Source organism: Oncorhynchus mykiss, chromosome 11 (genome assembly GCF_013265735.2).
Source record: "Oncorhynchus mykiss isolate Arlee chromosome 11, USDA_OmykA_1.1, whole genome shotgun sequence".
NCBI lineage: Eukaryota > Metazoa > Chordata > Actinopteri > Salmoniformes > Salmonidae > Oncorhynchus > Oncorhynchus mykiss.
The window spans coordinates 9245681-9271358 of NC_048575.1; the positions used below are offsets into that span (position 1 = coordinate 9245681).

At 41.1% G+C, this 25678-nt stretch overlaps 2 protein-coding genes across 8 annotated transcripts; both read right to left on the bottom strand.

Moving 5' to 3' along the window:
• Window positions 1-1529: 1529 nt before the first annotated feature.
• LOC110535233 (B-cell receptor CD22) lies at window positions 1530-15078 on the bottom strand. Of its 6 annotated transcripts, none has more exons than XM_036934794.1 (8): window positions 14927-15075; window positions 13943-14017; window positions 4588-4971; window positions 4155-4460; window positions 3756-4019; window positions 2918-3029; window positions 2747-2804; window positions 1530-2402 (listed from the first exon to the last, which is right to left on the bottom strand). In XM_036934794.1, the coding sequence occupies exons 2-8, from the start codon at window positions 13989-13991 to the stop codon at window positions 1956-1958; spliced, it is 1620 nt and encodes a 539-aa protein (XP_036790689.1). In that variant the 5' UTR covers window positions 13992-14017; window positions 14927-15075; the 3' UTR covers window positions 1530-1955. The 6 variants fall into 6 exon arrangements, with proteins under 6 accessions (XP_036790689.1, XP_036790688.1, XP_036790686.1 ...); XM_036934793.1 differs by lacking the exon at window positions 4588-4971 and adding an exon at window positions 13278-13661 and having other exon boundaries at window positions 14927-15071; XM_036934791.1 differs by lacking the exons at window positions 2918-3029; window positions 3756-4019; window positions 4155-4460; window positions 4588-4971 and adding exons at window positions 11600-11711; window positions 12441-12707; window positions 12843-13148; window positions 13278-13661 and having other exon boundaries at window positions 14927-15069.
• Window positions 15079-19222: 4144 nt separating this feature from the next.
• On the bottom strand, window positions 19223-24433 carry LOC110535235 (flap endonuclease 1). Of its 2 annotated transcripts, none has more exons than XM_021620112.2 (12): window positions 24328-24433; window positions 23989-24083; window positions 23775-23877; window positions 23500-23602; window positions 23179-23242; window positions 22956-23065; window positions 21513-21649; window positions 21250-21316; window positions 20972-21103; window positions 20615-20766; window positions 19666-19780; window positions 19223-19471 (listed from the first exon to the last, which is right to left on the bottom strand). In XM_021620112.2, the coding sequence occupies exons 2-12, from the start codon at window positions 24068-24070 to the stop codon at window positions 19394-19396; spliced, it is 1143 nt and encodes a 380-aa protein (XP_021475787.1). In that variant the 5' UTR covers window positions 24071-24083; window positions 24328-24433; the 3' UTR covers window positions 19223-19393. The 2 variants fall into 2 exon arrangements, with proteins under 2 accessions (XP_021475787.1, XP_021475788.1); XM_021620113.2 differs by having other exon boundaries at window positions 24317-24429.
• Between the last annotated feature and the right edge of the window lie 1245 nt (window positions 24434-25678).

Sequence of the window (25678 nt, forward strand, 5' to 3'; positions counted from 1 at the left end):
TCATGTTCAACATATTCATATATTTGACCTTTCTGTTACATGATTTCCAGTGTGCTGTTTGTAACACTTGGGTTGATGGTCACTACACTCAATGCTGTATGTTGTGGATTAAACTCATAACTGATTATAGTGATTGATGCCAGACTGGAGGAAGGATATACTGATTATTGTTGTATTCTGTTAAACACTGATTCTGTAGTAGTTAAAAAAGCCACTGCCTTTTGTTTTGACTTTAAAAAAGCCACTGCCTTTTGTTTTGACTGTCTACAGAACATGTGTTGGTCTGATTAGGAAATAAAGGGACTGTCTCCAAGAGGCTGGTGTTTACAGAACATGTGTTGGTCTGATTAGGAAATAAAGGGACTGTCTCCAAGAGGCTGGTGTTTACAGAACATGTGTTGGTCTGATTAGGAAATAAAGGGACTGTCTCCAAGAGGCTGGTGTTTACAGAACATGTGTTGGTCTGATTAGGAAATAAAGGGACTGTCTCCAAGGCTGGTGTTTACAGAACATGTGCTGGTCTGGTTAGGAAATAAAGGGACTGTCTCCAAGAGGCTGGTGTTTACAGAACATTTGTTGGTCTGATTAGGAAATAAAGGGACTGTCTCCAAGAGGCCAGTAAGACATTGTCTCTGCTTCTATGATGGATGTTGACTACCTGTTGCAATTTGTATTAAACCTGATTGATTCATGATTGACTTTATCAATGATATCTCTTCTCTTTTGTTCACAGACGCACAAATATCATACCCCCAAGACATGCTAACCTCTCACCTCTGCAATGACAGGGAGGTTAGCAATTTGGGGGGGTGGGGGGGTATGATGTTTCTCACTCATAATTATTCACTATTCATCCAGGACTATACGTAATCATGGTAGCATCCACATGAATGTGTTTAGAAACATATTATATTCTTAATTACAATAAAATGACACGATACATCTGTATAACCTTTTGAGGATCTGAGGACCCAGTCCAAATCTTTTCAGTCTCCTGAGGGGGTATAGGTGTTGTTGTGCCCTCTTCACGACTGTCTTGGTGTGTTTGGACAATGATAGTTTGTTGGTGATGTGGACACCAAGGAGCTTGAAGCTCTCAACCTGCTCCACTACAGCCACATCAATGAGAATGGGGGCGTGCTCAGCCCTCCATTTCCTGTAGTCCACGATCATCTCTTCCTTTGTCTTGATCACTTTGAGTGAAAGGTTGTTATACTGTCACCACCCTGCCAGGTCTCTGACCTCCTCCCTATAGGCTGTCTCATTTTTGTTGGTGATCAGGCCTACCACTGTTGTCTCGTCTGCAAAGCTAATGATGGTGTAGGAGTCGTGCTTGGCCACACGGTTATGGGTGAACAGGGAGTACAGGAGCGGACTAAGCACACACCCTTGAAGGACCCCCGTGTTGAGTATCAGAGAGGCAGATGTGTTGTTTCCTACCCTTACCACCTGGGGAGCGGCCCATCAAGAAGTCCAGGATCCAGTTGCAGAGGAACCAATAACACCAAAAGATTTCATGGAAATTAAATGTAAAGGTTTTTATTGCAGTGCAATTAATCAACAACCTTAAATTCAGCCTCAATTAATTATGTTGTTTAACACTCAACATAAAAACTGAAACTATAAATTCTAAATAGATATAAACTGAAAATAGATAAAATTGTTATTCTGGCAACTGCACAAAATATGAAGATAAACAGTGACTAGTAGATGTTAATACCATTCTGCCATCATGTCGACTTACTGCACCCAACTTCCTGTCTTGTATCAGACCACTGTCTCTCCAACTAACTGTGTCTTCTCTCCTCAGTCATCATTGACTTTATATGGTCTTAAACTGCATTCAGTGAGCTAGTTGAACTCAGCAGTTCCTCTATACTGGAACCCATTAAACAGATGCTCTGTGAACTCAACACTCAAAATAAATGGTCCAAAATAAAGAGTAGCCTACATCATCATATCAACACTATAGTAACAGTTAAACACTTTTCATCCCAGCAAATTCTACAAATATGCAGATAATCAAAGAGCACACAATTATGAATGTAACACAAGTGCCAATAGAAAACAGATACACAATGATAATACTGTACATAAAAACACTTACTACCCATTGGAAAAATAATTAACAAGCACTTACTTATTTTATTCACTTGTGCATAAAGCCCATCTAGGTTGTTAAGAGGTGGTTCCTGAGCCCCTCTCCCAGTCACATTGACTTCAGCGTACTCACTCTCCTGTCCCTGGACCCTGTCCTGGGCTGCAGCTGGGGTCTCTTTGGTCTGTAGTTTGGAGAAGTCTATGTCACCGTATTGGATCTCTTCAGGCTGGTCTTCTGCAGGTTCCTCTGGTTCCTCTCCGGCTGTGGCCTGGTTAGTACACACTGTCCCAACCGGGGAGTTCTGTGGAGAGAACACAGAGAGAGGAACATGTGTAAAGCTCTAAGCTCAGTAATGTGTAAAACTCTAAGGTCAGCAGGTTACACAACACACACTGAGGGGATGTCAATGAAAATGTCAATTCAACTGACAGGTGTAAAGACAGTGAACACTGTCAAAGTCCAACAGCCATTCTGTTATCATTCCATGTCATTACAGGATGTGGCATTGCTTTCGATATGGTCATCTCCCCCTAAACTTGCTCTGAAACTATGTTAACCTCATGGCTTTAAATAGTTTCAGCATTAATTCAGTACTTCCTTAGATACACTTTGTTGATGGTTTTGTAAGTTGAGCCTTATTCCCACCTGTCCCTGTGGACTGTCTGTCCTTTCAAGTCCATCGTGGAGCCTCGAGTTTCTCCTCCTGGAAGACATTTAGAAAGGTATTCTGGATGCACTGAGAGGGATTTCATTTGCTAAAGCACAAACACAGCAGAAATAAAGTTGTTTTGCGTTGATGCCAGGAATAGTTCTTACCATACAAAAAGGCTGATCAGGCTGATAAGCAAAATGGCCCCCAGAGTTCCTGCTGCAACCCCAGAAACCAGAAACCAGAAACCAACCCCTGAGGTTTTTGACTCTTCTTGCCCTGAAAATACAACACATATTATGGTCAATTCTCACAAAAAGATCTCTCAAGTACACTACCTGACCAAAAGTATGTGGACACCTGCTCGTCAAACATCTCATTCCAAAATCATGGGCATTAATATGGAATATAGAATGTCATTGTATGCTGTAGCGTCAATAATTCCCTTCACTGGAACTAAGGGGCCCAGCCCAAACCATGAAAAACAGCCCCAGACCATTATTCCTCATCCACCAAACTTTACAGTTGGCACTATGCTTTGGTGCAGGTAGTGTTCACCTGGAATCCATCAAAACCCAGATTCATCCGCCGGACTGCCAGATGGTGAATCGTATATTCAACACGCCAGAGAACGGATTTCCACTTCTCCAGAGTCCAATGGCAGTGAGCTTTACACCACTGCAGCTGATTCTTGGCACTGCACATAGTGATCTTTGGCTTGTGTGTGGCTGTTCTGCCATGGAAACCCATTTCATGAAGCCCTCATCAAACAGTTCTGGTGCTGCCATTGCTTCCAAAGGCAGTTTGGAACTCGGTAGTGAATTTGCCATCCTACTGCCGATGTTTGTCTACGGAGATTGCATAGCTGTGTGCTCGATTTTAAACACCTGTCAGCAACATGTGAGGCTTTAATAACTGAATCCACGCATTTGAAGGGGTGTCCACATACTTTTGAATATATATTGTATATCTAACCTACGATTGTGCCCTACGTGCCCATTTTACCTTTTATAGCCAGCTGCACTTCATTCGACTTCCCACAGCCGTGACTATTTCTTCCTTCACAGAAGTACAGTCCTCCATCTACAGTCACATTGAGGAAGTAACTCTGTCCAGATGCTACCTGTGTTGTTTCACCCCCACTGATCTGGAACCAGGTGAAGTTTGTCACAGGAGGGTTGGCTGTACTGCTGCAGGTCAGATTAACACAGCTGCCCACTAATACTGGATCAGCTGGACTGATGAAGGCCGAGGTGTCCTTAGGAGAGACTGAGGGAGAGGGGTTCATTTAGAATGTATCTGGATATGGTATATTGAATAGTCTCTTTAAAACCACAATATTACAATCATCAGTGAAACATGATAGAATGATCTATTCTACAGGAACCTGTGACTAAATCTTACATGAAACGTTAAGCATCTTGGTATGTTCAGCTGTCTTGTTGCTTGTCCCTACTGGGTAGACTGCAGTACAAGTGATGTTCTTCTCATGATGAAGATATGACGGAGTGAAGGTCACCGTGGAGAGAACTGATTTGGTATGGTCTGGATTCTTATGCAGTTGGTTCTCAGTTGTGAACTGTGTTGGGAGAGTCCATGTCAGCTCAGGGGGGTGTTCGGGACAGGGAGCGACAGCAGAGCAGTTCAAAATGACAGGGGTCCCTTCCTTCACCTCACCTGAGACAGTAATGATGGGACTGGAAGGCAAATCTGTAATACATTGTAGATAAATCTATTTCACACTAACAGTTAAACTGTCCACTTGTTCTACTCTTATCTTTGATGCAAGGAATCTAAACTGGGAAAAAAATGGTTTTAAAGATAAATTGTCTCTTACCACTGACAACTATTTTAACAGACTTATCAGGATCTGTTGCACGGAATGGTCGACTCTCAATCCTGAAGTAGTATTTATCAGAGTAACTGGTGGTTGCATTGAAGAAGACTGTGGTGCAGTTCTTCTGGGACATGTTTCCAGTTATCTTCCCTTGATATCTGTTGACTGTCTTACTACTGTTAAATATCACTCTGTCCGGATGATTACCAAAGTTTGAGTTTTCTTTAATCCACACTCCAGAGGGTAGTATTGTGCTGTTAAATGTATTCTTTGGGTCAGGAACATCAAATGAACATTGGATTTGCACACAGGAGCCAGTCAGTACATCCAGTCTATCTGGCATTGTGACGATCAAATCTCGTTGACCAAAACAGGCCAAAACACCTGTAATATAAAGTACAACATCAGGGATGTTCTGATGTTTTATCAGTTCAGTCCAATGATATGTACCCTAGATGACTGACAGGGGCCTCTGTTTGGAGGCAACTGCACAGCCATCTTGTTACTCCTCCTCCAGTGTAAAACAGATGTTGGAAGATATAGAAACGCATGTATTAATGTCTATATTCATTTTAGACAAGTATATTCTATTACAGACACCTTAATGCAGACTTTTAAATTATATTTTGTGACCTGCAACACTTCCTTCAGTAGAGAGACCCTAGCGTTTTTCCAGCCAATGATTGCATCTTGAAACTCACTAAATTGGTATTATCCAATAGCTGCTTCATCTTTGAGTCAGAGTTTTTCCTTTTTCCTATTTTCCTTTGCCCCCAACTATGAGAAACTATGAGGAACAATTTGAGTGAGACATTGTGACAGTTCATGCTTGAAAACCCACAAATGTCGCTGAGTTAAAAAGCAGTTCTATATGGGAGAGTGGTCCGAAATTCCTACACAGCGATGTGAAAGACTGATCAACAACTACAGGAAGTTTATGGTTGTGTATGGGAAGTGTATGGTTGTGTATGGGAAGTGTATGGGAAGTGTATGGTTGTGTATGGGAAGTGTATGAGAAGTGTATGGTTGTGTATGGGAAGTGTATGGGAAGTGTATGGTTGTGTATGGGAAGTGTATGAGAAGTGTATGTTTGTGTATGGGAAGTGTATGGGAAGTGTATGGTTGTGTATGGTTGTGAATGGTTGTGTATGGGAAGTGTATGGGAAGTGTATGGGAAGTGTATGGGAAGTGTATGGAGTCATTGTAGCTAAAGGAGGCACAACAAGTAATTGAGTGTTAGGGGACAATCACTTTTTCACACAGGGGCATTGGGTGTTGCATAACTTTGTTAATGAAATAAATGAAATGAGATTGTAATTGTTGTGTTATTTGTTCTTTCAGGTTCCATTTATCTAATATTAACTTTAGATTGAATATCTGATATAATATCAAACATTTACTTTCAAAAACAAGCAAAAGTAGAAACATTTGAAAGGGGGAAAAACCTTTTCACGGCACAGTTTAAATCCAGACTATTAAACTGCACTAATCAGGAATTAACTTTACACTTTACTACAGAATTAAAAAGCTGGAATATAGCGCATCCCATCACATATCATGATTTCTGGTTAATCCTTTATGTCTGATTCATAACTAGTTGTTGTTGTGTGGAAGACTCATCTGATATAAAGAGACCAATGAGAAAAAACATGTTCTCAGGACAAGTCATGTGAGAACTCACACACTACTGATCACCTGAAACAGTACAAACATTCACTTCCTGGTAGAGTAGCTCACATGACACACACTGTATCACATTGAAGCTTTAGTCCATAGTCACATAGGTTCTTCAGTTCTTCATGAACTAACAGCCGCATATTGAACATTTTGAATTTCATTACTTGTAATTAATTTCCTTAATTTAGTTTGAACATTAAAATATAAAGATAAGATAGTAGTAGTTGACACTTGCCTTACACTGATGTAAACAGTCCACAGGAGAGACTGTCACACACACATAGTGTGTTCTGACTAACTAAAGTGCTGAAATTCATGTGGCACATCTCACATCTCATCAGTGACGTACTTCCTAATAAGTGCATTTATATGACAGGATGTTGAATAGTCTATGTGATGGGTGTCAACATCAGTTGTGAAAACATGGTATGCTAATTTAAGCATTTAGAACATTGTAATTTTCTATTGAACCTTCTACTCCAGAACAATTAGTCTCAGTTACTTGAAACATTGCAGAGTTGGCCTGATCCATGTTTCACCAGTTTCAAATGAAATGGACCCCAGCTGCCCACTGACTGATTCTACACACAAAGTGTGTGTCAGCCACTGACTCAACAGCATTATATAGCCTATACATTTCATTACTGCCAGAAATGAAGCACTTATACACAATATATTTTTCATTGTGGGATAATAATATTCATTGCAGTTAATGTATGTGTGGTGGGTAAATAACCCTTTTAGGGGAAGGGGACCCCTTTACAGCATTTTGTTACAGGCCCCCAAGTAGTCAAGTTCGCCCTTGATACAACAATGGAAACGTGCTGCAATATAACCTTCTCCCTCTCCTCTATCTCACAGGCTTGAATGGGAATTTGTGTGAGATTATTTTTTTTATGTAGCTAAATCATAAACCAAAATCCATCAAACTTGATAAGTTAAATTTGAGTTCAGTAAAAGATACCCGGTTCTCACATTATCTTTCAGAATGAAAAACAGACGTTTGTCTGAAACAGAGTAACTGTAATTGTAGCTGATGGATTATCACACACTTCTACATTTCTCCTGCACCCACTTCCTCTTTCATTACATCACTTCTATCTGCCAGGAAGAGCATGGTGGGCTGGGAGCCACAGGAGGGAGCCATCAACCTTCAGGGCAAGGTGTACCTCCCCGACGGTCATGTCTAGATGGGATACAGCTTTTGTCAAATTGAGGTTCTTAAGTTGATTTTATGTATTATTTTAGCTAACCCTAATCCTTTTTCATACCTTAATCTAATTATCCTAACCTGCTACGTTAATTCTCCCAACCTGCTGCACAAGTTCTCCTACATTTGCGAGGAAAAGTCCATTTTGACAGAAGGATGGATCCCTTCTATGCAAAACCCTCTTGGACCTGCCCAAGGCCTTCTGGGAGAAGGAGACCCAGGAGCTGAGGACGTACTTTACCCAGCAGGTGGGTTTTTATTACAGTGCAATTAATGAACAACCTCAAATGCAGCCTCATTTGTGTCTCTTGAACAACACTCAAAACAAAATGACATAATAACTCCCAACTATACACACATGAAAATAGACATGTAATGGGGATATTTAAGAAGAATAAAGTTCAGATTCAGTTTAGAGTGATTCATATAATGTTCAGCATATTTATCTATTTGCCCTTCCTGTAACATGATTTCAGGGGGGAGAATATGGTACAGGTTACAGGGTAGTCCAGGTAATTGAGGTAATATGTACAAGGAGGTAGGGGTAAAGTGACTAGGCATAGATAATAAACAACAGCATAAAAGGGGGGGGGTGTCAAATGGCCCAGCGTCGTCTGGGTTAGGGGAGGGTTTGACCCACAGGGATGTCCTTGTCCCATCGCGCTCTAACGACTCATGGGGCGGGCCAGGTGCACGCTGACACGTCGCCAGGTGTATGTTGTTTCCTCTGACACATTGTTGTGGATGGCTTCCAGGTTAAGCAGGCATTGTGTCAAGAAGCAGTGCAGCTTGGTTGGGTTGTGTTTCGAAGGACGCACAACCTTTGCATCCCCTGTGTCCGTAAGGGACAGCGATGAGACAAGACTGTTACTACCAATTGGATACCACAAAATTGGGGGGAAAAATTGGTACAAAATTAAATAGAATTAAACAAAGTATCTGTCATTAAAAATAAATCATATACACATTTTAGGGCCTTCCTCTGACACCACGTGGTGTCCTTGATGGCTGGTTATACTGTTACATTGATGCAGATGACCCGGATCACTGGTTGCTGCGGAAAAGGAGGAGGTCAAAAGGGGGGTGAGTGTAACCGATGTGACATGGCTAGCTAGTTAGCGTGGTGTGTGCTAACAGCATTTCAATCTGAGACCTTGAAGTAGTTGTTCCCCTTGCTCTGCAGGGAACGTGGCTTTTGTGGAGCGATGGCTAACGATGCTTCTTGGGAAGCAGTTGTTGAAAGAGGGTCCTTCATTCAAGCCCAAATAGAGGCGAGGAGAGGGACGGAAGTGAAACTGTTACATTAGAATCACCTCTGGCAGTGATTACAGCTGTGAGTCTTTCTGGGTAAGTCTATAAGAGCTTTGCACACCTGGAATCTACAATATTTGCACATTATTCTTTTTTTAAATTCTTCAAGCTCTTTCAAATTGGTTGTTGATCATTGCTAGACAGCCATTTTCAAGGGGTGCCATAGATTTTCAAGCCGATCAAAACTGTAACTTGGACAATTAGGAACATACAATATTGTCATAGTAAGCAACTCTGGTGTATATTTGGCTTTTTGTTTTAGGTTATTGACCTGCTGAAAAGTGAATTTGTGTCCCAGTGTCTTTTGAAAAGAAGTCTAAATCAGGTTTTTCTCTAGTTTTGCCTTTGCTTAGCTATATTCCATTTATTATTATCCTAGAACACTTGATGACAAGCATACCCATAACATATTGCAGCCATCACCATGCTTGAAAAGATGAAGTGTGGTACTCAACGATATGTTGGACATAGAGTGAATTTCTTATCCAAATGTTTTGCAGTTTTACATTAGTGACTAATTGCAAACAGAATGCATGTTTAGGAATATTTTTTATTCGGTACGTTTCCATCATTTCAGTCTCTCATTTAGGTTTGGATTACGGAGTAACTAACATGTTGTTGATCCATCCTCAATTTTCTCACAATCACAGCCATTAAACTATGTAACTGTTTTAAAGTCACCATTGGCCTTATGGTGAAATCTGTGGAGGCTGCTGAGGGGAAGACAACTCATAATAATGTCTGGAACGGAGCAAATGGAATGGAATCAAACACATGGAAAACGTGTTGGATGTATTTGGTACCATTCCACCTGTTCTGCTCCAGTCATTACCACGAGTACGTTCTCCCCAAATAATGTGCCACCAACCTCCTGTGGGTGAAATCCCTGTGCAGTATTTTTCCTCTCCGGCGACTGAGTTAAGAAGGACGCCTGTATCTTTGTAGTGATTGGGTGTATTGATAAACCATCCAAAGTGTAATTAATAAACTCACTACGCTCAAAGGGGTTTTCAATGTCAGATTTATTTTATTTTTAACCATCTAGAAACAGGTGCCTTTCTTTGTGAGGCAATGGAAAAGCTGGATTGAAAGTTGCTGCTTGACTGAGGGATCTTACAGATAATTGTATGTGTGGGGTACAGAGACGAGGTAGTCATTTAAAAATCATGTTAAACACTAGTATTGCACACAGAGTGAATCCATGCAACTCATGTGACAAGTTAAGTAAATCTTTACTCCCGAACTTATTTAGGCTTGCCATAGAAAAGGTGTTGAACACATATTGACTTTCAGCTTTTCATTTTTATGTCTAAAAACATAATTCCACATTGTGTGTAGAACAGTGAACATCTCAATAGAATCCATTTTAATGAGATGTTAAATGTTGGACCAATAACACCAAAATATTTCATGGGAATTGAATGTAAAGGTTTATTGCAGGGCAATTAATAAACAACCTGAAATTCAGTCTCAATTGTTTCTTCGATTTAACACTCAACAGAAAAACTGAAACAATTACTTCTAAATATATATAAACTGAAAATAGATATTATTGTTATTCTGGGAACGGCACAAAATAATAAGAGAAACAGTGACTAGTAGATGTTAACACCATTCTGCCATCATGTCGACTTACTGCACCAACTTCCTGTCTTGTATCAGACCACTGTCTCTCCAACTAACTGTGTCTTCTCTCCTCAGTCATCATTGACTTTATATGGTCTTAAACTGCCTTCAGTGAGCTAGTTGAACTCAGCAGTTCCTCTATACTGGAACCCATTAAACAGATGCTCTGTGAACTCAACACTCAAAATAAATGGTCAAAAATAAAGAGTAGCCTGCATCATCATATCAACACTATAGTAACAGTTAAACACTTTTCATCCCAGCAAATTTTACAAATATGCAGATAATCTAAGAGCACACAATTATAAATGTAACAAAAGTACCAATAGAAACTAATACACAATGATAATACTGTACATAAAAACACTTAATACCCAATTGCCAAAATACTTAACCTCCACCTTGTTAATTCACTTGTGCATAAAGCCCATCTAGGTAGTTAAGATGGGGTTCCTGAGCCACTCTTCTGTTCACTTTGACTTCAGCGTACTCACTCTCCTGTCCCTGGACCCTGTCCTGGGCTGCAGCTGGGGTCTCTTTGGTCTGTAGTTTGGAGAAGTCTATTTCACCATAGTGGATCTCTTCAGGCTGGTATTCTGCAAGTTCCTCTGGTTCCTCTCCGGCTGTGGCCTGGTTAGTACACACTGTCCCAACCGGGGAGTTCTGTGGAGAGAACACAGAGAGAGGAACTGGTGTAAAGTTTTAAGCTCAGTAATGTCTAAAACTAAGTTCAGCAGGTTACACAACACATACTGAGTGGATGCTGACAGGAGTAAAGAATTTCATTTTGTCAACAAATGAGCTCCAATCTAAACAAAACACTGTCAAAGTCCAACAACTATTCTGTTATTATTTCATGTTCTTACAGGATGTGGCATTGCTTTCGGTGTGGTTATCTCCCCCTAAACTTCCTCTGACATGATGTTAACCTCATGGCTTTAAATAGTTTCAGCATTAATTCAGTACTTCCTTAGACACACTTTGTAGATGGTTTTGTAAGTTAAGCCTTATTCCCACCTGTCCCTGTGAATTGTCTGTCCTTTCAAGTCCATCGTGGAGCCTCGAGTTTCTCCTCCTGGAAGACATTTAGAAAGGTATTCTGAATGCACTGAGAGGGTTTCCATATGCAAAAGCACAAACACAGCAGAAATACAATTGTTTTGCGTTGATGCCAGGAATAGTTCTTACCATACAAAAAGACTGATCAGGCTGATAAGCAAAATGGCCCCCAGAGTTCCTGCTGCAACCCCAGAAATCAGAAACCAGAAACCAACCCCTGAGGTTTTTGGCTCTTCTTGCCCTGAAAATACAGCACATATTATGGTCAATTCTCACAAAAAGATCTCTCAAGTACACTACATGACCAAAAGTATGTGGACACCTGCTCGTCGAACATCTCATTCCAAAATCATGGGCATTAATATGGAATATAGAATGTCATTGTATGCTGTAGCGTTAAGAATTCCCTTCACTGGAACTAAGGGGCCCAGCCCAAACCATGAAAAACAGCCCCAGACCATTATTCCTCATCCACCAAACTTTACAGTTGGCACTATGCATTGGGGCAGGTAATGTTCTCCTGGAATCTGTCAAAACCCAGATTTGTCCACCGGACTGCCAGATGTTGAATCGTATTTTCAACACGCCAGAGAACGGATTTCCACTTCTCCAGAGTCCAATGGCAGTGAGCTTAACACCACTGCAGCTGATTCTTGGAACTGTGCATAGTGATCTTAGGCTTGTGTGCGGCTGTTCAGCCATGGAAACCCATTTCATGAACCCCTCAAAAAACAGTTATTGTGCTGCCGTTGCTTCCAAAGGCAGTTTGGAACTCGGTAGTGAATGTTGCAGTCCTACTGCCAATGTTTGTCTACAGAGATTGCATGGCTGTGTGCTCGATTTTAAACACATGTCAGCAAAACATGTGAGGATTTAATAGCTGAATCCACGCATTTGAAGGGGTGTCCACATACTTTTGAATATATATTGTATATCTAACCTACGATTGTGCCCTACGTGCCCATTTTACCTTTTATAGCCAGCTGCACTTCATTCGACTTCCCACAGCCGTGACTATTTCTTCCTTCACAGTAGTACAGTCCTCCATCACCAGCAGTCACATTGAGGGTGTAACTCTGTCCAGATGCAACCTGTGTTGTTTTACCCCCACTGATCTGGAACCAGGTGAAGTTTGTCACAGGAGGGTTGGCAGTACTGCTGCAGGTCAGATTAACACAGCTGCCCACTGATACTGAATCATCTGGACTGATGGAGGCCAATGTGTCCTTAGGAGAGACTGGGGGAGAGGGGTTCATTTAGAATGTATCTGGATATGGTATATTGAATAGTCTCTTTAAAACCACTATATTACAATCATCAGTGAAACATGATAGAATGATCTATTCTACAGGAACCGGTTACTAAATCTTACATGAAACGTTAAGCATCATGTTATGTTCAGCTGTCTTGTTGCTTGTCCCTACTGGGTAGACTGCAGTACAAGTGATGTTCTTCTCATGATGAAGGTATGATGGAGTGAAGGTCACCGTGGAGAGAACTGAATTGGTTCGGTCTGGATTCTCCTGCAGTTGGTTCTTAGATGTAAACTGTGTTGGGAGAGTCCATGTCAGCTCAGGGGGGTGTTCAGGACAGGGAGCGACAGCAGAGCAGTTCAAACTGACCGGGGTCCTTTCCTTCACCTCACCTGAGACAGTAATGATAGGACTGGAAGGCAAATCTGTAATACATTGTAGATAAATATATTTTACACTAACAGTTAAACTGTCCACTTGTTCAACTCTTATCTTTGATGCAAGGAATCTAAACTGGAAAAAAATTGTTGGTTAAAAGATAAATTGTCTCTTACCACTGACAACTATTTTAACAGACTTTTCAGTGTCTGTTGCACGGTATGGTTGACTCTCAATCCTGAAGAAGTATATATCAGAGTAACTGGTGGTGACATTGAAGAAGACTGTGGTGCAGTTCTTCTGGGACATGTTTCCAGTTATCTTCCCTTGATATCTGTTGAACATCTCGCTACTGTTAAATATCACTCTGTCCGGACGCTCACCAAAGTTTGGGTTTTCTTTAATCCACAATCCAGAGAGTAGTATTGCGCTGTTAAATGTTTTCTGTGGGTCAGGAATATCAAATGAACATGGGATTTGCATACAGGAGCCAGTCACTACATCCAGTCCATCTGGCATTGTGGCGATCAAATCTCTTCGACCAAAGCAGGCCAGAACACCTGCAACATAAAGTACAACATCAGGGATGTAATATGATCTTTTCAGTACAGTCACTCTCTCTGCAGCAAAAAATATGAACTCATTTCAATGTACAGGTGATTCCTGATGTCACGACTCCATGCCCTAAACTGGACCATGAACATATCTGGAGCACAATGTTTGAATCCAGACTATTAAACTCTGCTTTTCTATACATTGAGACAGATGGGAATACAGCTCATAGTATGAAACATCATCCCTTGTACTTTCATAACTAGTTGTCGTTGTGTGTAAGACTCACCTGATATAAAGAGGACAATGAGAAAAAACATGTTCTCAGGACAAGCCATGTGAGAACTCACACACTACTGATCACCTGAAACAGTACAAACATACACACATTTAGTAACTCAACACACTGCCCCTCCTTACCTTCAGGCTCAAACCCAACACCTGAGCACTCCATTCTCCCACCCCTACAGGAGGGCAGCTGCCGCTCAGGCTGTCCAAGCCCTTTTCTGTCCTGGCACCCCAATGCTGGAACCAGCTTCCCCCTGAAGCTACCTGCCCATCTTGCGAAAACATCAGAAACCCTACCCCTTCAGGGCATTTTAAATAATCCCACAGCACCCCCCCCCCCTCCCCCCTTTCACAGCCTGACCTCAAAAAGGCCTTTTGTGAACTAACATCCGCACTTGACCCCCCACCCCACACACACACACACACACACACACTAGCTCTGACTGATACCTGCTTGAGTGTACTTACTATGAATGTATGTACCTGACTATCACCTGACTATCATAAGATGAATGCACCAACTGTATGTCGTTCTGGATAAGAGTGTCTCTGCTAAATTACTCAAATGTATTACATTGAACCTTAATGCGTACAGTGCATTCGGAAATGATTCAGACCTCTTGACTTTTCTCCCCTCGTTGTTATGTTGTTTAAAATGGATGAAATTGTCGTCTCCCCTCAATCTACACACAATACCCCATAATAACAAAAACAAAAACCATTTTTTAGAAATGATTTGTCATTATGGGGTATTGTGTGTGGATTGATAAGGAAAAATAATTTAATGCATTTTACAATGAGACTAAAGTAACAAAATGTGGAAAAAGGAAAGGGGTCTGAATACTTTCTGAACGCAGTGTATGGCTTTCAGTTGTGAAGCTATAACATGAACCAACAGCAGCAGCATTTCAAATCATTACCAGTCATAACAGTTCAGTGATTCTTAACATTAAATTGAAAAGATAGTGAAGAAGTCGACACTTGCCTTACGATCTTGAAAAGCGATCACAGAAAAGGAGATGATATCACACCCATAGTGAGTTCTGACAAACTGAAGTGTTGCAATTCAAGTTGGACAATGGCATGTGATGTACTTCCTATTCCTTATAAGTGAACAAAATTATTTGCATTTTCAAAAGCAAGAAGTATAATTTTCTACTAATTATATACAGTCAAAAGTTTAGACACACCTACTCAAGGATTCTCTCTTTTACTATTGTCTACATTGTAGAATAGTGAAAACATCAAAATTATGAAATAACACATATGGAATCATGTACTAACCAAAAGTGTTAAACAAATCAAAATATATTTTATATTTGAGATTCTTCAAATTAGCCACCCTTTGCCTTGATGACAGCCTTGCACTCTTGGTATTCTCTCAACCAGCTTCATGAGGTAGTCACCTGGAATCCATTTCAATTAACAGGTGTGCCTTGTTAAAAGTTAATTTGTGGAATTTCTTTCCTTCTTAATGCGTTTCAGCCAATCAGTTGTGTTGTGACAAGGTAGGGATGGTATACAGAAGATGGTCTTTCACCAAATAGGGCTAAGCCCATCATTTTCTTTTCTTCCAATTTTAAATTGAACCTTTATTTAACTAGGCAAGTCAGTTAAGAACAAACTATTATTTACAATGACTGCCTACCCCGGCCAAAGCTGGGCCAATTGTGCGCCTACATAATTACGGCCAGACGTGAAACAGCCTGGAATCAAACCAGGGACTGTAATGACTGACGCCTCTTGCACTGAGATGCAGTGCCTAAGACCACTGCACCACTCGGGAGCCCATATTATGGCAAGAAAAGCTAAAATAAGCAAAGAGAAATGACAGTCCATTACTTTCAGACATGAAGGTCAGTCAATGTGGAAAATGTCAAGAACTTTGAACGTTCAAGTGCAGTCTCAAATGATCAACGATGAAACTGGCTGTCATGACAACCACCACAGGAAAGGAAGACCCAGAGTTACCTCTGCTACAGAGGATAAGTTCATTAGTTACCAGCCTCAGAAATCGCAGCCCAAATAAATGCTTCACAGAGTTCAAGTAACAGACACATCTCAACATCAACTGTTCAGAGGGGACTGTGTGAATCAGGCCTTCATGGTCGAATTACTTCCAAAGAAACACACGTTATGGACATGAGACTGGGGGAAATCTGTCCTTTGGCCTGGAGTAAAAATGTAAGATTTTTGGTTCCAAATGCCATGTCTTTGTGAGACGCAGAGTAGGTGAACAAAAGATCTCTCCATGTTCGGTTCCAACCGTGAAGCATGGAGGATGAGTTGTGATGGTGCTTTGCTGGTGACACTGTCAATGATTTAGAATGCAAGGCACACTTAACCAGCATGGCTACCACAGCATTGTGCAGCGATACGCCATCCCATCATGTTTTCCTACAGGACAATGACTCAACACACCTCCAGACTGTGTCAGGGCTATTTGACCAAGGAGGAGGGTAATAAGAGTGCTGAATTGCAGAGTACTTTGTTGAAGCACCTTTAGCAGTGATTACAGCTCCAGTCTTCTTGGGTATGACGCTACAAGCTTGATACACCTGTATTTGGGGAGTTTCTCCCATTCTTCTCTGCAGACCCTTTCAAGCTCTGTCAGGTTGGATGGGGAGCATCACTGCACAGCTATTTTCAGGTCTCTCCATAGATGTTAGATCAGGTTCAAGTCTGGGCTCTGGCTGGGCCACTCAAGGACCTTCAGAGACTTGTCCAACAGCCACTCCTGCCTTGTCTTGGCTGTGTGCTTAGGGTCGTTCTGTTGGAAAGTGAACCTTTGCCCCAGTCTGAGGTCCTGACCAGGTTTGAGTCAAGGATGTCTTTTACTTTGTTCTGTTCATCTTTCCCTCGATCCAGACCAGTCTCCCTGCCCCTGAAAGACATCCAATGGAGGCCAATGTGTTCATGGGGAACTTCAAGGCTGCAGACATGTCTGGGTAACCTTCCCCAGATCTGTGCCTTGACACAATCCTGTCTCGACGCTCTACGGACAATTACTTCAACCTCACGGCTTGGTGTTGGCTTTGACATGCACTGTCAACTGTGGGACCTTATATAGACAGGTGTGTGCCTTTCCAAATCATGTCCAATCAGTTGAATTTACCACAGGTGGACTCCAATCAAGTTGTAGTAACATCTCAAGGATGATCAATGGAAACAGGATGCACCTCAATTTCGAGTCTCATAGCAAACAGTCTGAATACTTATTTACATAAGGTATTTCTGTTTATAAATATGCAAACATTTCTAAAAACCTGGTTTTTGCTTTGTCATTATGGGTACTGTGTGTAGATTGATGAGGGGAAAAAAGCATTTAATCCATTTTAGAATAAGGCTATAATGTAACAAAATGTGGAAAAAGTCAAGGGGTCTGAATACTTTCTGAATGCACTGTGTGTATATATATATATATATACAGTGCCTTGCGAAAGTATTCGGCCCCCTTGAACTTTGCGACCTTTTGCCACATTTCAGGCTTCAAACATAAAGATATAAAACTGTATTTTTTTTGTGAAGAATCAACAACAAGTGGGACACAATCATGAAGTGGAACGACATTTATTGGATATTTCAAACTTTTTTAACAAATCAAAAACTGAAAAATTGGGCGTGCAAAATTATTCAGCCCCTTTACTTTCAGTGCAGCAAACTCTCTCCAGAAGTTCAGTGAGGATCTCTGAATGATCCAATGTTGACCTAAATGACTAATGATGATAAATACAATCCACCTGTGTGTAATCAAGTCTCCGTATAAATGCACCTGCACTGTGATAGTCTCAGAGGTCCGTTAAAAGCGCAGAGAGCATCATGAAGAACAAGGAACACACCAGGCAGGTTCGAGATACTGTTGTGAAGAAGTTTAAAGCCGGATTTGGATACAAAAAGATTTCCCAAGCTTTAAACATCCCAAGGAGCACTGTGCAAGCGATAATATTGAAATGGAAGGAGACCTGGCCGTCCCTCTAAACTTTCAGCTCATACAAGGAGAAGACTGATCAGAGATGCAGCAAAGAGGCCCATGATCACTCTGGATGAACTGCAGAGATCTACAGCTGAGGTGGGAGACTCTGTCCATAGGACAACAATCAGTCGTATATTGCACAAATCTGGCCTTTATGGAAGAGTGGCAAGAAGAAAGCCATTTCTTAAAGATATCCATAAAAAGTGTTGTTTAAAGTTTGCCACAAGCCACCTGGGAGACACACCAAACATGTGGAAGAAGGTGCTCTGGTCAGATGAAACCAAAATTGAACTTTTTGGCAACAATGCAAAACGTTATGTTTGGCGTAAAAGCAACACAGCTGAACACACCATCCCCACTGTCAAACATGGTGGTGGCAGCATCATGGTTTGGGCCTGCTTTTCTTCAGCAGGGACAGGGAAGATGGTTAAAATTGATGGGAAGATGGATGGAGCCAAATACAGGACCATTCTGGAAGAAAACCTGATGGAGTCTGCAAAAGACCTGAGACTGGGACGGAGATTTATCTTCCAACAAGACAATGATCCAAAACATAAAGCAAAATCTACAATGGAATGGTTCAAAAATAAACATATCCAGGTGTTAGAATGACCAAGTCAAAGTCCAGACCTGAATCCAATCGAGAATCTGTGGAAAGAACTGAAAACTGCTGTTCACAAATGCTCTCCATCCAACCTCACTGAGCTCGAGCTGTTTTGCAAGGAGGAATGGGAAAAAATGTCAGTCTCTCGATGTGCAAAACTGAGAGACATACCCCAAGCGACTTACAGCTGTAATCGCAGCAAAAGGTGGCGCTACAAAGTATTAACTTAAGGGGGCTGAATAATTTTGCACGCCCAATTTTTCAGTTTTTGATTTGTTAAAAAAGTTTGAAATATCCAATAAATGTCATTCCACTTCATGATTGTGTCCCACTTGTTGTTGATTCTTCACCAAAAAATACAGTTTTATACCTTTATGTTTGAAGCCTGAAATGTGGCAAAAGGTCGCAAAGTTCAAGGGGGCCGAATACTTTCGCAAGGCACTGTATATATATATAAAAAAAGAGACCGTATTAATTTAACATGATTCTTTTAAAGTCTACACAAGAATGGAAATGAATGTGCTATAAAAACATTTCCCCTTTCTAATGACTCTATACTCCAGCACATTTTGTTTGTCATATTGATAATGCAACAAAGCTTCAGCAAGAGGCATCTCCCTCTCCCCTAGCTCTTGACTTGAATGGGAATGCATGTTCCATTTAATTTGTTATAAAAATAATAAGAACTCAAATTCAAGCCGAAATCCATTTTTCTATATTTTATTCAAAAGAATAAACATTCATAAAACTTGCCTAGTTCAACATGAAAAACACTTGATCAGACGCACTATAATTGTAGTAAGTAATTGTAGCTAAGTGATTCATACACTCCTGCACTAACTTCTGCTATACTTGCTTCACTTCCTGTTTGTAGTCTATTTGCCCTTCTTAAATTTGCCTGAGGTTGCACCGGTCTTCTGTTTCTTCTTGTTGGATCCCTTTGTCTCAGGTTCCTAAACAAGGAGGAAGTAGAGGATCATTTTAACATGGATACAGTATGGTCAAGAGGCTTCATGTTGTTGTTTCTCTCTCAAGACAATCTGTAATAGAACAAATTGTCAACCATTTAGATTGTTCAGGGTTCTAGCTCCACTTCTCTCCCTCTGTGTGCCATGCTGTCAAGTATGTGATGTAGTGACCTAAGCACCTTGCGTTTTGATGACAGAGACCCGGTGATAGTGAAGAAGGTGTCCAGTCGTCCCTGTGTGCTGCCCTGTCGGCTCTTCAGAATCTTCTTACAGCCGTTCTTGATGCGGTCCTCACTGAAAACACATCACACACACACACACCTGAAAGGATGAGTCAAAATTCATCACTCACACATGCATGCATAGATTCACAATGTGATATTGTTGTATTGAACGTGTGGTGGTGTAGAGATGTTATATGATGTACTGTTTAATCTTAATTCATTCAGTACAAACGTAGTTCACCGTTTTCTTTGGTTTTATATATAATGTGGGTGCTTTGGTGTGTTTGGACCCCAGGAAGAGTAGCTTAAGGGGATCCATAATAAATAGAAATACAAAATACCAACCACGGCATAACATGTGGATGTGGTGTGAAATTGGTGTGGCAGGTAGCCTAGCGGTTAAGAGCGCTGGGCCAATAACCGAAAGGTCACTGGTTCGAATCCCTGAGCCAACTAGGTGAAAAATCTGTCGATGTGTCCTTGAGCAAGGCTCTTAACCCTAACTGCTCCTGTAAGTCCCTCTGGATAATAGTGTCTGCTCAAATGTAAGTGTTAACATTTAAAACAGTGAAAAAGCAGCAGAGGTCTACAAGCACTGCACCACTTAGAATAATTGACTGATTTAGAACACAGAAGTGTGACTGAAGCATATATTCCACTATTTACACCATTTGGGGCAAATCCCAACTTCCACTTTAGTTGAATTTCCCCTTAGTCATGCAATGACATCAAATGGGAGAATTTAGGACTCGCCCCTGCCATTCTAAACTCACATAAATCATTAGGTAAAGAGTATTAAAGTTCTGTTTGACACAGGTGTTACTTTTATGCCATGTAAAAACATATATATATATATATATTTTTTAAGGGGCCAATAATGTTCATTGCTCAGACTATCAGTCACCTGAACTGTTTCTCTGCACACATGAACTGGATGAGGGCATCCTCGTTAGGCTCGCTCCACTTGAGGTCTACGGTGGAGCAGTCCACCACGTCAGGCTGCAGGAACAGCCCTCTGGCTTCCTTATACAGCCAGTCCTCTGGGGCAGGGTGCTTCTGCAAGGGGCCAAGGAGACAGACACTCAGACTGACTTCTGGGACAGGGAGAACTGCTGCATCGTTGTTTTGAACTTAAACTAAAGACTGTTAGTAATGTGGGAGTGTCCTGAATTTCTGCGCTGAAGAGGAGCAATGGAGACAATGGAGAATGTAATACAATGAACACTACTTAGCTAGGGACAGTCAGTAGAGCAGTACTCACAGACGGGTCGATGTTCTCCAGAATCTCCTCGATGGAGCCGTGTTGTCTGATCAAGTCAATGGCTCTCTTGGGCCCGATTCCCTTGATAGTACCACAGTAGTCACAGCCCAGCAGTATGCACAGGTCTATGAACTGAGACAGAGGCGAGAGAGGGGAAGAGTGAGTGGCGGAGGTAGAGGACTACACAGTTACAAACAAAAAAGGTCATGGTCTGATGTCACAACATGACATTATACTGACAGTTCTTGACAACAGAAGACGGGTATGTCTGGAGATACCTGCTCATGGGTCAGATTAATGTCCTGCAGAAGGCGACTGAACAGGAACTCCTGGATAGGAAGCTTTCTAGGATAGAGGAACATAAATGTTATAAAACGAAAAAAAATATGAATATCTAACACACATCAAATACAATAACATACACCGCTTTTTTTACTGTTAAAATAGGACCACAAACTGTATGGCTGTGATGCTGCAAATACTGTATAATGGGATGAAAAGATAGGTAATGATTAAGGTAGTATAGGAAGTGCAGTAGTACTTGGCTTCGCTGGCAGTGAGGTGCCTTAGTAGGACCCCTGTTCCAAAAGTCAGACCGTCCATATCCTCTGTTGCAGTGGCAAACACCTTCCCAGCCTTAACCAGAGCAGCGCAGCTCGCCTCAGCCTCACACGGAGCCTAGATGGTGAGATGGGAGATTGTATCTTCACTATCAAAACAGAACAAATGAACTAGCCAAAACAGAAATACTATCAGACCCCCCCAAATGGGCACATTTATGCCGACATATGGTCGCAAGCCAGGTAGCCTATAGGCCTACTTCTAAGCGTAATCAGGTGCACGTCCTTACTCAACATTGACAGAAACGCTCCAAACAAAAAGACAATGACTAAATTGAATTGACAAAACACTTAAAAAGGAATGACATAAACCTTTAATTGTTTGTCACAAGTGTTGCATAGGTTGTCCACTGTGCAAACAATGTGTCCACTGACAACGAGAATGAATAATAATATATTGAATGCATTAAACAGAAATGACCGTAACCAAACAAACACTGTAGATTAAAAATTATAGGAAGTAACAGTAAATGTAACTGGTGATAACCATATCTACACGTACATACTACCTCAATCAGCCTGACTAACCTCACTTCCAGCGAAGTCTGTATGTCGCCTCTCTTCTGTATATAGCATCGCTACTGTATATAGCCTGTCTTTTTACTGTTTTATTTCTTTACCTACCTATTGTTCACCTAATACCTTTTTTGCACTTTTGGTTAGAGCCTGTAAGTAAGCATTTCACTGTTGTATCCGGCGCACGTGACAAACTTTGATTTGATATATGTAACGGGGAATAAACAAACTAGCAATCAAACACTAACAATCAAATGCAAACAATTCACACAATGCAGTTATGAAACAATGAATGTGCACAAATTGGCAGGAGAGAGCACATTCTGGAGACAGAAGTACATTGTGCATCTGGGTGCCACATGGTCAATCTGATGTCTGCACCTTTACTGTGATACGGCCTCTGCAAAAGTCAGAACATTGCTGTTGTGAAGGAAGTTGTCAAGGAAGTGAGTGTGTTTAAACAGGATGTACCGCCCTCACCGTCAGCCAATCCGTCAACCAATCATGTCAATGCGGAGCTATACAGAGCCCTCCGCATTGTTACAACATTTGGGAGGCGCATGGCATTGCAGCACAGAGTTTGATTTGGCCTCTGCATGTCTGTGGAGGCTCCACAGTTGCGTCACACCCTCCACCACATTTTCAGATCAAGCATAAATTGGCTTTTAGTCTAGGATTCCGCAATGGATTAGTTCACCAAGACGGCATATGCTCGACAGAAAAAAAATATTTCTGGGCAACAAAAAAAAAATAACAGTAATGTTAGGTGGTTACCTAACTACATTCACATAACATTCAACTGTTTATGATTGGCTAAGGAAAATAACTAAACAGAGATTTAGACAAACCTCGATGTATGGCACCCCCATCAGGGTGAGCAGCTTCTTGCATTCATCGTTGTGTTGCCGGGTGACTTTCACCAGACGTTTACTGAACTTATCAATGTTCTCCTGCTCCCCTAGTGGTGAATAGGAAAATAGGTTGTCACTACACAATTCCATGGCTTAATTTCTGTTGGCATGCAAACATGAAGTAAATCAATGTCAGTTTGCAGTGGGGGACTTGCTCTACCTGCTTCCTGTGCCTGGGCCAGCAGTTTCTCAGCCTCAGCCCTCCTCTCTCCTCTCTTCTCCAGCTAGAACCAGAGAGAGAAAGAGCGAGAGACAGAGAGAGAGCGAGCAAGCAAGCGAGTTAGATTGTTCAATATTTGAGTAAATGCATGTAGACTAACCTTTCATCATACTCTCATTGATGCAGAGTTAAGTTAAAATGAAGTTTATTCTACATTGTAAAGGGACTGTTAGAAAAATGTGTTTTTATCTAAAAGTTAACAGTGGAGGCTTGTCCAGTCCACACTGACTCAGAGGCTAATGTGACCTCAGCCTGTCTCACCTCTCCTGACTTCAGCTGTGGGGGCTTGCCATCAAACACATAGACAGGCTTGATGCCGTGCTCCAGCATGCGGATAGTCCGGTAAAACATGCCCATGAGATGGCTGAGGATGCAAGAAAATTCACGTGACAAAACTGACTTGAAACTTGAAAATATCACATTAGAATGGGTTAGAAGAATATATACAGCATATTAATTCACTATTATTAACGTTATATCTCACACATGCACGAGTAGCTCTAAAGGCATGCGGGAACATGTAGCTAGTTAGCTACCTTGTGGTCTCTCCATCCTCGTTTTGTAGCACATTACCATCCTGTCTGACAGCGACAAGGAACTGATACATACACATGGAGGCGTCTATTGCGATCTTCCGCCCTAAAGTAGTCAAGAGAACAAGACAACATTGCAATGGCGTGATACACCCCTGCATGACGAAAAAGCTTGGACGGCAACAACAAAAAAAGAACAGTAATGTTAGGTGGTTACCAAAGTAGTTCTTGATGTCTTGTTCTTTTATAGCAGATGGTGCCTGGTCTGCAATCAACTTTGCAAGCCCGTGAATTCCCATGGTGGAATGTGCTCTGCAAAACAATGAATGCGATAGTTAGCTGACTGAGAGCAAATTAGCTAACGTTAGCAACTAGCTAGCTATGCATTATGTACATGAAAGACTGCTAGTGTCCTCCTCGCGCTCAATTATGATATTTGACTTGGTGCTGCATGATGCTATTTTAATGTAGATATGTTATGCAATATTAGACGTTAATCAACTACCGACGTATAATGACTAACATGCGAACAAAACGTTGTTTACTTGCGACTCACCGAATGTTCTAGTCGTGATACTTTCCCGGAGTCCACTGCTTCGGGCGTGAAGACAATGCCTCAATTTCGCGCGAAATCCAAATCCAGGCATTACAAGTCGAGTGTTCGAATCGTTTCGGGTACAACGCCATTAAACAAGCCTTCATCGATTGACCGATAACCGATTAAGATGCCTGTGTCTTTGACAGAAAGTTAATAATCATATTTGATTGGTTAGCGAGATTAAGGGCAATCCATTCGAGAGTAATATCAGTTATTTAATAAACACCCGTGAAGAGAAAAGCATTTTTGTTTGTTTTGTCAAGGACTGCAACGCAGATCTTGTATTCGTTCAAAAAACACATTAATGCAAAGAGGACTATAATTATTGGAAAAATCAGTGGGGCATTGTAATTTTTGGGCCCACGGGACTAATCATTCAACTGGGATTGCAATTTTAGCACACAATTCCAAATATATTGTTTTGTTTACTCAAATGGATTCCAATGGACATTGGCTAGTAGCGGTCATCAACCACATGGACAGATTATTTGTGTTGTGTAATGTATATGTATAGGATGTTCTAGTCCTCCAAATAACTTACTTCTAGAGGAAATTGAAGAAACTCTTAAAAGTATTTTGAGAAAATATCTGTCCAGTCAGATTATAGCTGGTTGAGATTTTAATATGGTTTATTCTAATGAGACTGATTGATTGCCTCATAGGCCTAACATTGGTGTGAACAAGTTCGTAAATTTCTGTCAAAACCCGGACTTAATTGACATATGGAGAGTTAAAAACCCTGGAGAGAGACGATACACATGAAGTAATAGAGATTGTTCTCTACAATCAAGAATTGATTTGTGGGTGATAACCTCTAGTCTTGAGCCCAACACTGTAGAGGTAAAAATATTGCCTGCAGTCCTGACGGATCATAAAGTCAAATGGTTGACTGTAAGAATGTGCAGCAATGATGGTAAGAAATACTCGGGTGGTTATTGGAAATTAAATAACTCATTGTTATTGCATGATGATTAAAAAAATGTGATTAAGATTCTAATTTCTGTTTACTGGATTTTAGCTACATCTAATGCAGAATTTGGTCAATATTGGGAACTGCTGAAATTTAAAATCCGCTCAGCCTGTATTACTTATGGAAAACGGCTTGCTTTAAGAAGGAGATGTGAGGTAGCTGAACTCTCTAAGACAAATGCGGATATCACAGAGATTGAGCATCTTGATCTTAACGAGAAAGCTAAATTGAATGATTTACAGAATCAACTAGATACATTGAATGAGGAAAAGGCTAGAGGAGCTTTCATAAGATCCAGAAAACAATGGCTTGAAAAAGGTGAAAAGAACAGTAGATACT

Bases quoted from the DNA above. Each gene is read 5' to 3' on its own strand.
- LOC110535233 (XM_036934791.1), bottom strand. From the start codon at position 13,991: ATGGCTTGTCCTGAGAACATGTTTTTTCTCATTGTCCTCTTTATATCA. The intron at 2,805-11,599 runs GTAAGAACTATT...AATGTCTTCCAG, and splicing joins CTGATCAGTCTTTTTGTATG to GAGGAGAAACTCGAGGCTCC. The intron at 2,403-2,746 runs GTGGGAATAAGG...TTCTCTCCACAG, and splicing joins CAGACAGTCCACAGGGACAG to AACTCCCCGGTTGGGACAGT.
- LOC110535235 (XM_021620112.2), bottom strand. From the start codon at position 24,070: ATGGGAATTCACGGGCTTGCAAAGTTGATTGCAGACCAGGCACCATCT. The intron at 23,066-23,178 runs GTAGAGCAAGTC...ATTCACCACTAG, and splicing joins GGCCCAGGCACAGGAAGCAG to GGGAGCAGGAGAACATTGAT. The intron at 21,650-22,955 runs GTTTGTCTAAAT...CTCACCATCTAG, and splicing joins TGGGGGTGCCATACATCGAG to GCTCCGTGTGAGGCTGAGGC.